A 15,604-nucleotide genomic window follows, 5' to 3' on the forward strand; every position below is an offset into this window, starting at 1 on the left:
CAAATGGAGAGAGTCTGGGAAAGTGACAGGGATGCCCCTAAGTTTGTCTCCACTGCTTGCAAATTCACTGCAAGTCAAGGCATTAGAAACGTGAACTTCCTTGCAGACATCAGGGAGAGGACAGCAGACTCCGGGGGGAGAGGCCTGGGGCTCATGGAGACAAGGGGGGCAGAGCTGCGCCCGACAGCCCAGGAGAGGCTCCCGGGAACACCTCTGGGCCTGGCAGTACCCACCAAAGGCGTGGAAAGGAAGGCACCGCAGCAGGAGGAAAGGCCGAGGTCCCGGGGCCACCACGCCCCTTCAGCCCCAGCTGGAGATGCAGTGAGGGCGGACAGGGAAGGACCGGCCTCCACCTACCGCCAGCTGCTTCCAAGGGTCAGGGGATATCAGCCACTGACACAGCTGGGCGGACAGGCAGCAGCTCCCCTGGAGTGAGGCGTCCGAGAGCAGCCACACCCACACCTGGGGGTCTCTCTCGTCCCCCATGACCCGGCAGCATCACTGCCCAGGCCTGCACCGCGTCAGCTGCTTTGAGGATGAGGAAGAGGAGCTCTGAGCTGGGCAGGGAGGCTCAGGCTGGCAGGAACCTGTCCCGGAGGGCCCCTCGACCCACTCAGAGTCACCTAGAGCCTAACAAATTCACAGTGGCCTTCTGTCCTTAGGGTTCCTCAATTGGAGGATACTGGCAGTCCAGCTACTATCTCACTAGCATTTCTGTGACTTTTTAAGGGGTTCTTATACTTTAACAGGCAGGGACCATGACCCAGGGTCAGGAAGGGTGACTCTGGTCATGCTAAAGGTCGGCACAGGTGTGAGTGGTCGGAGAGCCCAGGCAGCGAGGCGGGCCTTTCTCACCCACGTGGCTGTCCCTGTCCCTCCATGGAAAGGCTCTACCTTACGGGGGCTCTTCTAGGTGCCCTGAAGTGAATGCCCTCCCCTTTCACCCCACCTCCCCCTCCCAGCGGGGCCCCGACTGCCCGGGGCCCACTGGAGGTCGGCCCCACCTGCCGATGGGACTGGGCCCTGCCTGCCCCCCCGCTCTCCCTCAGCGCCAGGCACAGCATCTCTTAAGGCTGAGACAGGCTTAAAAGTCCACCACCCACAGGACTCCCGTCTGTCATTTATTTTGTGAGTTTTGCCTTGCCACAAACTCTGCAGGCTTTTCCAAACTGACCGCATGTGTGTGGGTCCTGCCATGGTAGCTGCCACCCAGCACTCAGCGTCCCTCCCTTTCTAGGAGGAGATGCTCTGGTTTGGCTGGAGACACAGGTGCGCACTCCTGCCACAGCCGCGGCCACGCCCGGCCACCTGGACTTCTGCTGCAGGGCCTGGTTACCGAACCAGAAGTCAGGACTTGGCCCAACAGGCTTGGCTGGGGTCTGGGCAGAGAAAGAGAGGCAGCCTGTCCCCTGGCCGCTGTTGTCCACCTGTTCTGTCACATGAAGGCGCTGCTCACCTGATTGCCAAATATTCCATCTACACAGGCATTCAGGATTCACTTTTGTTTTTTTTTTCCCCAAGTGACTTAAGGACATTTTGTGTCCAACATTATTGGTTCTTTGAAGATCCAGAAGGAGGTGTTTCAGGGCAGCTGGGCTCACTTCTCCAGCCTGGCCAGGAGCTAGGATGATCCTGAGAAAGTGCTATTTGGATCATATCCCTTATGGCTGCTGTCTTCCTAGTGTTGGAGATTTGAGAAAAGAGAATACAGGCGGGAAAGGAGGGCAGGGGGTGAAAGTACGTTGGTGCCATTAGAGGGCGCTGCTGGGAGGATGGTCTCAGACCCCGGGGGTATCTGGGGACACGCTGGCAGGGGGTAGGGGAGGGAGGCAGGAGGTGCTGAGGGGCCAAGCTGAGGCCCATCTGGCAAGAATCAGACGGCAGCACGTTGTAAGCGCGTGGGTGTGCTTCTCGGGAGGAAGGATTTCTTGAAGGGATTGAGGGAAGAGAGAGCAGGATCCATTTGGGAGGAGTGTCAGTTGGATCAGCTAGGCCTGTCTGCAAACTGATGCATTGCACTCGGGGTCTAATGAGGCTGAAAATCGAAAAGGCACTTGTGCAAAACTTGTCAGATGTGTGCAAACCTCTTCTCAGATGAGGAGACGCGGGGGAACCACGGCTGTGAGTGGGCATGGTGCTCCCTGCAGGCTCAGCAGGGACACTGGCTGCCGGGCCACCACTGAGGCTGCGACCAGCACCGTATGTGCACTTCCATTGCTTGGTTATTGACGTCCTGGGCCCCTAGATACAAATCAGCCTCTGCACTGGTCACAAATGTCCCCAATCCACACGTACGCCCTCCCTGACACGCTGGCATCGTGCAAAGCGTCTGGTGAGGGGTAGTGAGTGTGTCCCCCTGGCCAGCAGGCCTCAGGCCCATCCTGGCTCTGCCACCGCCCAGCTGGGAGGCTCAGGGCAAGTTACTTCAACACCCTGTTCCTCAGTCCTTACCTGTGACATGGTGACAGACAATGCCACCCCCTAACTGGACCAGGGCTGACCAGGGTGTGTTTGCCCATGGTAGGGGGGCTTCCATTTCCAGGGTCCTAGAACTGACCCCGGACAGATGGACCAGAGGGGGGTGGAAGCACCTGTGGCAGTGAAACTAGACAGACTGGAAAAAGACGCCCTGCTCGCTGGTGGTCACAGCAGCCAGGAGGGTGGCAGCAACCCAAGTGTCCATTGATGGATGGTGGACGAACACAATGTGTTCTGTACACATAGTGGAATAGTCTTCAGCCACTCAGAGATTCTGACACAGGCTACAACATGGAGGGACCTTGAAGATGTTATGCTGAGTGAAATAAACCAGTCACTAAGGGACAAGCACCGAATGGTTCCACTTATGCGAGGTCACTAGAGCAGTCAGACTCATAGAGACAGAAAGTAGAACCGTGGGTGCCAGGGCCTGGGGGAAGCGGGAGGGGGGCGTTAGTGTTCAGTGGGTGCAGAGTTTCAGTTTGGGAAGATGAAAAAGTTCTAGAGAAGGATGGTGGCGGCGGCTGCACAACAGTGTGGATGTGCTTAATGCCACTGAACTGTGCACTTGAAAACGATTCACATGGTACACCTCATGTTATGTGTATTTCCCCACAATTATTTAAGAGAAAAAGAATGAAAAGAAAAACAGATGTCCTAGGGGAGTTGAACAGCTAGGGCCTGGGACGAGGTTAGTGCCCAGTGGGTTGGAGAGGCACAGAGGTACCTCTCCCTCCCTCTCTCTCCCTCCCTCTCTCCCTCTCTCTCTCTCTCCCCCCCCCCTCTCTCTCTCCCCCCTCCCTCCCTCCCTCCCTCTCCCTCTCTCTCTCTCTCTCTCTCTCTCTCTCTCTCTCTCTCTCTCTCTCTCTCTCTCTCTCTCTCTCTCTCTCTCACACACACACCCACCCCTGTGCGGAGCTCCCTTCCCCCACCTCCCACACTCCAGCACCCAGACTTATGTCCAGGGTTGGGACATATTTCATCTGACATTAAACCCTGCCACTGCCACAGGAAGTATTTCTGCAGTAGGCAGAAAACCGCAGTGGGTCCATACAAGAGCTCAAAAATGCCATTTCCGAGCCTGGCGTCTTCCACCACCCCACTGTGGTCACCACGTGGTCAGGCACTGTGAAGGCTGAGGGGACTCCCCAGCCATTGCCCGGCCAGCTCCCAGGACACAAGTTGCCCCGTTGCTGCCCTAGGCCAGCAGGAGCCCGGACTTCAGGCTGGGGTCCCAGCGAGGGCAGGAAGGGGACTCATGAGAGCTTCACTGGGCACGGGGGCCAGGGAGGCCTGGGAGAAGTGACACCCAGAAAACAGCCCAACTGCTGCAGGGCCAGGGGGCAGCAGGAGCCCACGGGTGCCAGGCCAGGCCCCTCTGGTGAGGCCAGGTGGGCTGAAAGCTGAGGTTCAGGGGCCTTGGGGCCACCGGTCCCATCCTGAGCACGCTGTGGGGACTTGCACTGGGGTGGCCTGTGCCTCAGACCTCCTGAATGTTCTCCCAGGATCACCCCTCCCTGGAGGTCCCAGCTGAGTGGTGGGGCCCGTGGTGCTCCTCAGCCCGGCAGATGGATAGACACGGCCCGGGGCAGTGCAGCAGCTGCCCAGCAGAGGTGGCAGTTGCTGTGGAACTCACAGGGGCAGGCGCAGAGGACGGAGACAGCATCTGGTGACTTGAAAGCCCCAGCGTTTCTTGCCAGGACGCAGAGCCAGGCAGAGATTATGACTGATTTGTTCAGCCACCTGCATGCCATTTTCTGGGTCACTGGGGAGACTGACTATAATAAGGACAAACCCATGCAGATCCATTTGCTTCGTGTAAAACCCTCCCTGGCACACTCAGGGTGAGCTGCCACGTACCAGAAGGAAGCCCCTGGGAGCCACCATGCGTCCCACCTCTTGGCGGCCAGCCCCCCTCGCAGCCGTGAGCAGGGGGCCTTGAGGAAGTCTGACCCCGTCCCACACGCAGAGGCTGGACCACAGCTCATTGGTGGGCAGGGCTGGGTCTGAGGACCCTCCTTGCCCACCGTGGTGCCCACAGGTCACCCCCTCGAGTTCACAGACACACCGGCTGGGTCCTCATCGTTGCCTGGAACTCAGAGCCCAGACCTGGGGCAGAGGCACCGAGAAACGGATGGCGTCGGACTCTCCCACGCCTGGCCGCCCTGGTGAGTCTGTCTTCAGAGCTGGGCATCGCCCCCAGCTCCGGGCCCCGCACAGCCTAGGTCTGCTGCACCCTGAACCTGCCCACCCCGCTGCCTCAGCCTCCACCCCCCAAAAGGGAGAGCGCCCTGTCACTGCCACCTGGCCTCTCCCCAGGCTGTGCCCCTGCCCCCCACCCCCCCACCCCTACTCACTGCCCTGGTCTCTGGGAGGCAGGCTCACCGCCCTGCGCCCCCGCACCTCACAGCTTCTCTCAGCTGGTGCCCCCTTCCTTCCCCACTTGCCTTAATTTAGCCCCCACAAAACACAAGCCAGAGCACCCCCATTTCCTTGTCTCTTTTCCCCTGACCCCACTTCCCCACCAGTCCTCTGCATGGCTTACCGCTGTGTGACCTGGGGCAGGTCACTAAACCTCTCTGTGCCCCAGCTTCCTCATCAGTCCCCACACTCCTCCTAGGGTTGTAGTTTGCGGAAGGGGGGCAGACAAGGGGTGTCAGGCCCATCCTGGGCAGGGCTGTGTTCGCAGGCCCCAAGAACGGGCAGCCCTTGGGCCACCACACGGCAGGGAAAGCCAGCCCCTCCTGCAGGGCTCAGTGTGACGGAGCCATCAATGAGCAGCATTTTACAGCAAAGACCATCCACCCAGGCCCGTCTGCCCCCTCATCTGGGTGGGGGGTCAGGAACAGGACCACCAGCTCCCCAGACCACCCAGGAGGGAAAGGCGGTGTGGCCACAAGGCTGCTTAGCAGGGCAGGGGCAGCCCTGGGGATGCCCAGGCAGAGACACTCGGGGGCAGGGCTCCTTGAGGGGCTGTAGGGTCACTGAGTCAGTCCTGACCTGGGGCCAGAGAGGGAGGCACACAGGCCCTGGTGACAGGTCACTGTCAGGGGCAGCTCAGAAGGCCCTCCCAACCCGTCTACCTGGCACTCATGGTGGCCGCAGACATGGGCCCCAGCAGAGCCCCAAAACTAGCAGGGTGGCTGCTTATGCTCAGGTCATGTGTGTGCGGAGCAGCCCAGCAGGGTGGGACCAGGCCAGACCAGCCATTTGCCCGGACAGAAATCCCAATGGGACGCAGACAACTTGTCTGGGCACCTGCGTGCGGGTTCAGGTGCCATAGGGCCTTCCTCCTTGGCACGGAGTGCAGGAGCAGCGGGTCCTCCTTTGCCATCTTGGTATGCTGTACGGATTGTCTCAATCTTCACAACCACCTTTTGAGGGGAACTTGGTGAGGTTAAGTGACTTGCCCAGGGTCACCCAGCCAGGAAGGTGTGGCCAACACTAGCTAGATGCCCTTGTCCCTCTTGGCCCTGGGGACTAGCTGAACCCCTTCCCCAGACTCCTCCGTGTTTTGTGGGGTGTGTGACTGAGCTGCTTGGCTAGTGGCACGTGGGCAGAAATGACAAAGGGCCACTTCTAGCCCTGGCCCCGAAAACCTCTGTGAGGTCTTCTAAGCCGTCTGTGTGTTCCTCAGTGCCAGCCTCCAAACCCAGCGAGGGCAGAGCCTGGGTCCCTGAGTGGCTTGTGGAGCAAGGCACCCCGCACCCCAAATTAGACTGTGGCACGTGTGAGAAATAACCTCTCAGCATTCTGACACTGGGGAATGTTTGCTACAGCAGCAAACGTGCCCTAACACAGAAGGGGCAGCAAAGGGGCCTTAAGCCCAAGCCCTGTGACGCGACCCAGGACCTGTGTACCCTACCACACTGCTTCGGCAGATGACAATGGGGAAAATTTTGTCTCATTTGTAGTTGTCTTTCTAGAATGTTCTCCCATTACCTTTCCACTGTGGCTGAGCACACACACCTTCCCCCCTCACCTCCACACCACTCCCAACCCATCCCGCAATCTCTCTCCCCCTCGCCTCCTTCATACTCGGGGCTGGTTTAAACAAGTTGGGTATTGTTGGCCTTTTCCCTTTTTTACTCATTTAGTGGCCACATCTCCGCCCTCTGGGACATTTGCAGGAGGAAAAACCTAGGAAACGGAGCTCACATCAGCCAGACACAGGTTAAAGAAGTGTGGGAACTCTGCACTGAAGAACTCCAGCCTGGGGAACATGCACCGATTTTGGGACAGATCAGCACTCACTCAAGCCCAGCCCACCTCCTCCAGGGAGCCCTCCAGCCTCCTTAATACCTGGCACAGAGCCTGACACAGGGCAGGTATTTCATAAACGTCTGCTAAACAGCCGAGTAAGTGAATGAATGACTAAATGATGAACCAATGAGTGAATGAATTTGCTGAGCACAGTGAGTCTGATGCCATGACTGGTTGTGTGTCCAAGCTACAGTGGCTGGCAAAGCCTGCTGACCCCCCCCTCCAAGGCAAGGGACAACCACCATGGGGACAAGGGTGCCTGGGCAGGGCTTGGGGGACCCAATGCATGGCCACACTCTGGCCCTCCCTTTCCACTCAGGACCTGCCCAGGGGGCCGCTGAACGCTCCTACCCTGTTGGCCTGGCTGCTGGCAGCTGTGCCCACTGCCGGGTCCTGCCCACCAGACAGGAGCTGCTTCCTGGACCCAGACCCTCCCTGTGGCAGAGGTGGCCCAGGGCGGGAGGATGGACTCACGATTCCATTCTGCACGCTGAAGCCCAGCTGGTACTTGAGGTCTGGCCGCTTGATGAGGACAGTGGTGACTGGGGGACAGCTGACGATATTGAGCTTCACCTGCGTCTGGTTCTTCAGGCCCTGCAGAGCATGGGGACAGGAGTCACAGGCTGAGTCTTGGATGTCGCCTGGGAGCAGCCCTCACAGGCCCAGCTGAGGATGAGTCAGGTGGGCAGGACAGAGCCTGGGTGCCGCGGGACCGTGCCCTGGGTGAGGCAGGCAGTCACCTCTCGGCCACACTGTCCTCTGTGCAGAGGGACAAGCATCACCCTAACACTTATGAGGGTTGCCGGGTATCCAAGAAGGCAGTGTGTGCTGTGGCCCACCATGCTCTCGGGCACCCTCTGCCCTGGGCAACAACTAGCCACTCCCAGGGCCAGAAGCCAGGCTCCAAGTGTCAGAGAGAAGAACCAATGCACTGGGGTCACCCTCAGGAGTTTGAGGGAGGGGCTGGCATCATGCTGAATGCAGGATAACTTCCTATGGAAGGATGTGGGGACACCTTCCTCAAAACCAAACGCCCTCCAGTGATGACTCCAGGGCAGGGAGTGACAGGCCCAGTGGAACTCAGTGAGTGGGCAGGACGTAGGCAGCTCCGGTGGCTGCACCAAGACAGGCCAGCCTGGAGCCAGGGGTGCCACTGTCAGCAGACACCCTAGGCCCCAGTTCTGGGGTGAGGTTGGGGCGAGCAGGCAGGGGAGGAGCCCAAGCCTCGGCACGGCTGCAGTTCGCAGCTCAGCCCTCTGGCAGCCTGACACTCTGGATGCTGCCTGGAGATGGGGTCACCCCACCCGCCCACCCACACAGCCCGTCAGAGCCCCTGGGAGCCGGTTCATGGGATGTTCTGGGCTGCAGATGCCCTTCCTCTCTCAGGCCAAATAAGGGAGGAGGGAGGTGCTTCCTCCAGCACCAAAACCACAGTGGGCTGGGGCGGGGACCACAGATGGGTCACAGGAGCCATCAGGACCAACAGGGAGAGCCTGACGTCTGGAGACTGCTCCCCCTGGCATGGCCAGGTATGAACGCCCTCACGCCACCTGCTGTGACCCCTCTTCCTGACCCCCTCCAGGGACAGGCAGCATAGCACCTCCCAAAGCTGCAAGCTCACGGGTCAGACAGTCAGGGTGGCCTCCCTCACTTAAGGCAACCTGCGTCCCAGCACTCGATCCAGGTAGGGTGACCAGCCCTCCCAGTCTGCCAGGGCTGAAGGGGCTTCATGGAAGTGGGGACTTTCGGTGCTAGCCCGGGAAAGTCCCACTGGTCCTCAGCCCCTTGCCGGGACCATCGTGGCCCAACCCTGGGCTAAGTGAGAAGCCTGGAGCAGCCTGGGTCCTCCTCTGGTCTCAGCCACAGGGTACAGTCTTGAGTTTAAATTTTGACTCGGTCATCAACCAGTCCCCAGGTGGATCTCTCATGGGTCAAGTGGGAATGACAGCATGGTGAGGACACAGTGAGGTGGGCTGGAGTGACCACCGGCAGAGGGGCGCAGCACACCCACCTTGATGATGCCTTGGCAGGTGGCGAGGGGCAGTCCCACCAGGCTGGTGCCATTGATGGACATGATCTGGTCCCCGATGCTCAGCTTTCCCGAGCGTGCGGCCGGGCCGCCATTCATCATGTTGGCCAGGATGACCGTGGGCAGGATGGAGCCCCAGCCCGACTCCACGACCACCACGCCCAGGATCTCGCCCCTTGTGCTTCTCCAGCTGCAGCTGCAAGGGAACCAGTAGTGTGAGAGGGGCCCGAGGTGGGGGGGCGGGGATTTTGCCAAGCACCCGTGGAAGCAGGAGCTTGACCTTGGCCCCGTGGGTCCCACCCTGCCCTGGCACCCAAGGCCAGCTCAGCTCGGCCTGCAGCCCAGTCCCCAGCCTCACCCCGAGCTGGCTCCCAAGCCTTCCTGGGGCCCACCAGGCAATCCTGGCAACCTGGAGGCAGACTCCGTCCACTCCCATGCCCAGCATGGAGTCCCCCAGCATGGCTGCAGTGTCCTGGCTCCTGCTCTTTCCCCAACCCCCTCCCCCTGCCAAACCCATGAAGGCCAGAGGAATGTTCTCAGACTCCAGAACCCATAATCTGCCCCCGACCTTGTCTAGAAAAGTTAGAAAAGTCCTTCTATTTTTATTTCATTTTGAAGGTCACTGTCTCAGAAAACTGCCTGCCATGCATTCAGCAAGAAGCCAGGATCATGCATTCCCTCTCTGATGTACAACCAGACAGAATCATTCAGTCATTCAACAAACAGTCAAGGTATACGGGCCATCCCCAGGCTATTTGCGCCTCTGTCCCAGAAGAATTTTACAAAGACCCCTGAGGGGAGATGCTGGGAACTGCTCCCTGCCAGAGCACCCAGGACCCCTGTTTCACAGATACCACGTGCTTTTCAGAAACTGTCTCCTGGGTGCTGAGCACGCGCTGATGGTAACAGCACTGAAAGGCACATTTTCAGGGTCATGAAAATTGATTGTAATCAGCTTATTTGTGACAAACACCTCATTTCACACACCAGTGCTCGGCTGCAAGGCAGGAGCAGGACGCCCGGGCTGGCAGGAGGGCAGCGGCCTGAGTGTGCATGAGGCCCGGGCAGGCTCACTCTGCAGGAGCCTGGCTTGGGGGGCAGAAGCCAGCGGCATGTGGCGTCCCCACAGCCGGCGGCGGCCTCACCTCCTTGCAGTTCTCCGAGTTTGAGAAGTGGATGAGGTCGTCGTTGTACATCTCCTGGGTGTTGATGATGTCGCTGTACTCCTTCTGGCTCAGGTCCTCGGGGGTTGATGCCGTTGGCCCGCAGGAACTCCTGGTAGGCCACGCTGAAGGCCTGGCCGATGGACTGCGCTATGAGCTGCGCCTGCGGGCAGGGCAGAACCGCTGGGCACGGGCAGGCGGCCACCTCTGGCCTGCGCCCTGCTGCCCACCTGTCCCCCAGCTGCCACCAAGGGGGTTCCTCACGGGCATGCCCAGCAAGCCTCAGTGCAACACACTCGAGCCCAGGGGGAAAAGGAGGCTTCAACTTCAATTCCTTTCTCATCTACACGTGGCGGGGCTGACGTGCTGCAAGGGGAACGCGCACGTGCAAGAGCTGGCTGGGCCCTTCTGTAAACAGCTGCTGGTTCCAGGCTGAACCGCCCCCCAAACCCGGCCCGAAACAGTTAATAGGAAGCACTCATCCATGCTCTTGCCTGTTCCCACGCCCAGCATCTTGGCAGCCAGAGGACCTGGCTGGAGGAGCTGGGCCTGGGGACTGCCAGGGTGGCACCGCCTGCCCAGATATGGGTGGGGCTTGGTGGGGAGCCTGGCTGGTGGCAGCCCAGCCCGGGGGCAGCAGGGCCTCTGGGAAGGGCGGAGGGAGTGGGGACGACAGGGTGGCAGGGACCTACTCCACCCCAATTAGGATCTCAGGATTTGGGGATGCAGTGTTCCCCAGCCTCTGGTTCTGTCTCCCCCTGATGGAGGTCACCTATCTGGGAAGGATGGTCTGAGAGCATGGGATCCCTTCACCACTGGACCTAAAGCCCAGCATGGACTGCACGCCACCCTTGGCTCCACCTTTGGTTCTCTGGAACCTCCCCAGAGCTTCCCCTCGGCCTACATCATCCCTCTATCCCATGGAGGCTCCTGGGAAGAAGCCCAAGGGAGCTGGGTCCTGCGGGAACATGTGCCTCCTTTGGGCACAATCCCAGAGCCACTGGCGTCTTGCTGCCAGCTACTGTCGCCCAGTTCCCCTTCGCCCTGCATCCTGCCTTCCTCCTGCCAGCGCTGGGGCCGGCTGGAGGGGCTCACTCTGGGCTCCCAGTCCCTTCTCCTTCTGTCAGGCCAGGAGCCCTGCCCAGGGCCCAGCTGCAGGGTGGGTGCCACTGGGGCCAGGCATGGGGTTGGCCAGTGCTCAGGGGCGGCCTCCTGCAGGTGCGGCTGGCAGGCTCTGGGCAGGGACTGCCGTACCCAGCACGTTTACCATGTGGCTGCAGGCCCCAGGCAGCTGAGCTCCATTCTACAGAGTAGGCCACTGCATCCACAGGGCCACCTTCTATGTCCTTCTGGGTGCTCCACAGTCCTCTCAGCCCCTGCACTCACCCCAGTAGCCCACCTGGATGGAGCCTCCACCAGAGCCTCCTCTCTGGGGAGCTGCCCAGGGGCTCTCGTACTCCATCGGCAGGTCCTTGCCTTGCTCCTTCAAGGACCACTTGGGGCCCCAGTACCACCCCCTGCAACTGTGCTCCCAGCCTTGTCTCCTACTGAATTGAGAAAATCAAGGCCACGGTGGCATCCCCTGACTTTAACCCTCTGCCTCATCCATCCGTATCAGTCGGCACCTCGGAGGCTCCTCCTCCTCCTTGGCAACTTTCACACCAACTGGCTGTCCACCCTCTGCCCCTGGGCCTGCTCTGAGCCTCGTACCACCTAGCCAGGTCTCTAAGACATCCTCAAGGCCGCTGTCCCACACAAATGCCTGTCCAGGTTTCCACGGGGCTCTGTCTAATGGTGGAAAGGGTATGTATGTACATCATCATTTAACTGTCCTCTCCTATGAATTTGCCACGGCATCAAAGCATTTCAGGTGGACTTCAACTTAGGAAGAACATGACTGCCCCCACCTACACGTTTGAACCCTGTCTTCAAACTCAGTTTTGATGCCATATTTCAGGAGCACAAAAATTGCGAGACCCTTCCCTACTGCCCAGGTCCCTGAAACACCCTCAAGTCCTTATGTCCTTATGTGTGCAAGAATGCCCTGGCCGACTGGCCACAGATCACATAAAAACATTTACTCTGGCAACAGCAACAAGAGTGGGGAGCCGCAGCATCCCTGGTGGGCTCTGGGGAAGATATGGGCCGGAGGGGGTCAGGCCCTCTTTCCAGCTCCCCCTTGGCGCCGGCCACTCCCTCTCTCCCCCTCCAGGCTCATAAAGGTGCTCTTCTCCCACTCAAGGAGGGAGCCCAAGGGTTCATGATCTCTTAGCGAGTCTTTGGCATTCTAAACTTCAGAATTATTTTTTAACTTGTTAGGACGTGAAATGCCACAACCGAAGGCAGAGCTAAGCTGCAGGTGCAGGTGAGCCTCTCTTCCCCAAACCCTGGCATGCAAAATGTGCATTTTAGTAACAAAAAAAATTACACAAAGATTAACTTTATTCTAAAGGATAAAAATGTTTTGTAAAAGGATTTCTTCAAATGGATAGCTCCCCTGGTATATTTAATGAATCCTCGATTTATAAACAGCTCCGGAAGAATCTATTTCATGAAGTGAAACAAACTGTGTGTACTGTCTTTGCAAACTCAAAGAGTGTGAGAAGCAGCACTGATTCCATTAGAAAAGCCGAAACTGCACCTAGGGTCCTGGAGCCTCGTGGGGTGTGTGGGGTGCGGCCTGCCCAGAGGGGAGTGTCAGCCCATGGGTTTACTTACGTCCTCCGACTCGAACACGTGGCAGATCATCTTGTACTGCTTCTTCCCCTCCTGGGCCCCGGGAGTGGTCTCGATGCAATCTTGAGAGGCTGACCGGGGGCATGCGGCGTCTGGCCATCAGCACCACGATGTTCCCGATGTCCGCGATGTAGGAGATAGTGCGCAAGGCGTGGTCCATCATGGTCTCCTGTTGGGAGAGGGAGACAGGCCCACATCAGGGAATGTCACAGGGGACACGCCATTAAAACACTCCAGTTCAGGGTTTTACAACCATCATGCTATGGACATTTGGGGCCAGATCATTCTCTACGGGGCGGGTGTTAGGAGCATCCTTGGCCTCTACCCAGGAGATGCCAATGGCATCTCCCCCTTCCCAAGTATGACAACAAAACGTATCTCCAGCTGTTGCCAAATGTCCCCTGGGGGGGCAAAATCACCCTGGTTTAGAACCACAGCTCCAGCGAACAGAGCGTTTTAGGGTGGTGATTCCTAGTCAAAGTCGCTCTGCCCTCACTTCAGCCCCAGCTTCCAAAATGGGACTCTGCCGACACTCAGAGGGGCATGACGCCAGGGTGGGCCCTCCGTCCCCGTAGGAGGACGAGCAGGGAGCTTGCGTGTGATGAAGCCCGTCCCCTCCCCAGTGAGAGGCCATCTGTGGCCCTGGGGAAGGGTCCCTCCCTGCAAGGCATGCACTCTTACAGCCCAGCAGAGGAGGAGAGCGTCAAGGCCAATGTTTTCCACCCAACCAGTTCTTCCCAGGGAGCCCAGGCAGCCCCGGGCCAGGGTCAGGAGACGCTGAGACAGCACTCCAGACTCCAATCAATGGGCTTCCGTAGCCGATTTCAATTCCCTCAGCCCCTGGCAGCCCATTACTCTTCATGGCTTTTGTCGGCTGACAGGAATCTCCACTGAGCATCTTCCCATGAGCCCTGCCTAACAAGGCTGCACACAAAGCACTGAAAAACTAATCAGTTGGTCTTTTATGCCTTTGTCATTCTTTCACAAAAGAAAATCTGGTGTTTCTGCAACCTTCGGAGCCCTTTTCTTCCTCACAGAATCCATTTTTGCAGCAGATAATGCTCCACCTTTGTCTCTGGGGCTGATCTATTTTCTAGCCAAGGCCATGAGGGTGCTTCATAACCACAAAAGTCATCTTCCAGGGAGGGACACTGGAAAGCGAAGAGTTGGGGATGGCTCTTCAGCATCTTCTGATTTCTGGCCACTGTCAGAAATGCCTGAATACCCAGGTGTCAGAAACATGTCCCCACCCCCCCTAGCTCCTAGCTCCCAGTTCAGGCCAGTGGCAGAGCCATCCTCCTCGCAGACAGAGGGTGCCCACCAACATGGCCGCCATCCTCTCTCTAGCCCTGACTGGCCACTTCAGCCTCCAGAGTCTCCCTCACCTGTTCCCCCGCTCTCCAGCTCCTCTGTCAGCATTTTAATTTTTCAGTCAAACTAATTTCCTGTCACAATCTCTCTTCCAGACACATCCTAAACAGTGTCTTGGAGCAAGCTCACGAACTACCAATGGCTGCCCATGATCAGGCAAGTTGCCCCAAACATTGCAGCTGGGCATTCAGGCCACACCTCATTATAAAACCTTCCTGCCCTACTGCCAAGACTTGTTCTGCTCGCCCTTGCCCTGGCCAACAGAGACTCCCATGGTGGCCCAAAGCCCACCTGGGGCCCGTGCTTTAGGGAGCACCATCCCACCCTGCCACCCACCCACCTCAGCCAACCCTGCCTGACCTTCCCTCTTGGCGGCCACCCTCCCCCTGTGGGCAATGCAAGGGTTCCAGGTGGTTTCGATGAGGAGGATCCTGCCTTTCTCAATCGCAGCTGCCATTGTGTTCCCCTGAGCGCACAGATAGCCAGGGGTGTCCCGTCCATCCTCCTAGATGGTGGGTTCCTTGGGAGCAGGGAACATCTGCCTCCCTGGCCAGCCCCAACCCCCAGCAACACAGCAGGGGCTCTGAATCAGCAGGGAACTCAATCAACACCACGAGCAATGACTCGGGCACCAGCTGTTCTTCAGCAAGAGAAGTCAGCAACATTTCCACCACGAACAGGAACATAGAGGCGACTCTACCGGGTTCATCTCCTGCCAGTGCGTGCAAATGCCAGAGTTCTCTCTCCCCGCCTCAGTCTGCCATCTCTCCCCACAGCAAGCCATAGGCCTCACAGCTGGTGGGGGTTTTGTCACCGTCCACCCCACAACACACAGCAGAGCTACTCTCTGCAAAGCAGATCCAGGACGGAAGCCACTACCTCACTCCTCCCCAGTCCTGGGACCAGGCCCACTGAGCAGGTGGGGTGGGCACAGGAGGGAAGTGGATGCCACGTCAGGACACACCTACATGTGGCTGTGGCCAGCGTACCTAGGGGAAGGGCACCAGGCCACTGTGCTACCTCTCTGTTAAAGAACAAGGAGTCCCCTCCCCTCATTTCTAGAGAAATAAGTGCCCCAGGGGATGCTGAAGACCTGGGTTCATGAACTGTTCCACCTCAGATCCAAATTCTTAGCAGCCTGTCACTGGCAAACCCTGAGCAGAGCACGAAAACCCTGAGGTTGCCTGCTCCAAGGCTCCAGAACATTCCTGTCTGCAGAGACCTGGTAGACCCGGGCATCTCCAGCAGCCACAGGGAGCATCTCTCACAGGCCCTCAAGGCCAAACCTGTGAAGGTGGGAGCCCTGCCGGCCCCCTGCAAAGCGCAAGGGCCCAGAGAAGTGACGGGGCAGAGGAGGATGACAGGAAAAGAGCCCTGTATCCTCGGAAGGACAACACAGCCTCAGTCCTGAGTGGGAATGGGAAGATGCCCCTGACGTCCATGGGCTGTAATGCATGGGCGCTCCTGGCCTGCAGCCCCAGATGCTGGGACAGGGCCTGGGAACCAATGTTAACAAAGCTGGGCTGCGAGGAAAACATAATCAGCCAAAGAGTTGTCAGGGACA

General features: G+C 58.7%; 1 protein-coding gene across 1 annotated transcript in view; it reads right to left on the reverse strand.

Moving 5' to 3' along the window:
• APBA2 (amyloid beta precursor protein binding family A member 2) overlaps positions 1-15,604 on the reverse strand; it is a 57,123-nt gene that overhangs the window by 1,948 nt on the left and 39,571 nt on the right. The window contains 7 exon segments of the mRNA XM_045560902.1: positions 7,216-7,335; positions 8,753-8,944; positions 8,946-8,966; positions 9,916-10,017; positions 10,019-10,096; positions 12,652-12,750; positions 12,752-12,838. Of these exon segments, the coding sequence (XP_045416858.1) occupies positions 7,216-7,335; positions 8,753-8,944; positions 8,946-8,966; positions 9,916-10,017; positions 10,019-10,096; positions 12,652-12,750; positions 12,752-12,838 (699 nt within the window).

This window comes from Lemur catta, chromosome 9 (assembly GCF_020740605.2).
Source record: "Lemur catta isolate mLemCat1 chromosome 9, mLemCat1.pri, whole genome shotgun sequence".
Taxonomy (NCBI): Eukaryota; Metazoa; Chordata; class Mammalia; order Primates; family Lemuridae; genus Lemur; species Lemur catta.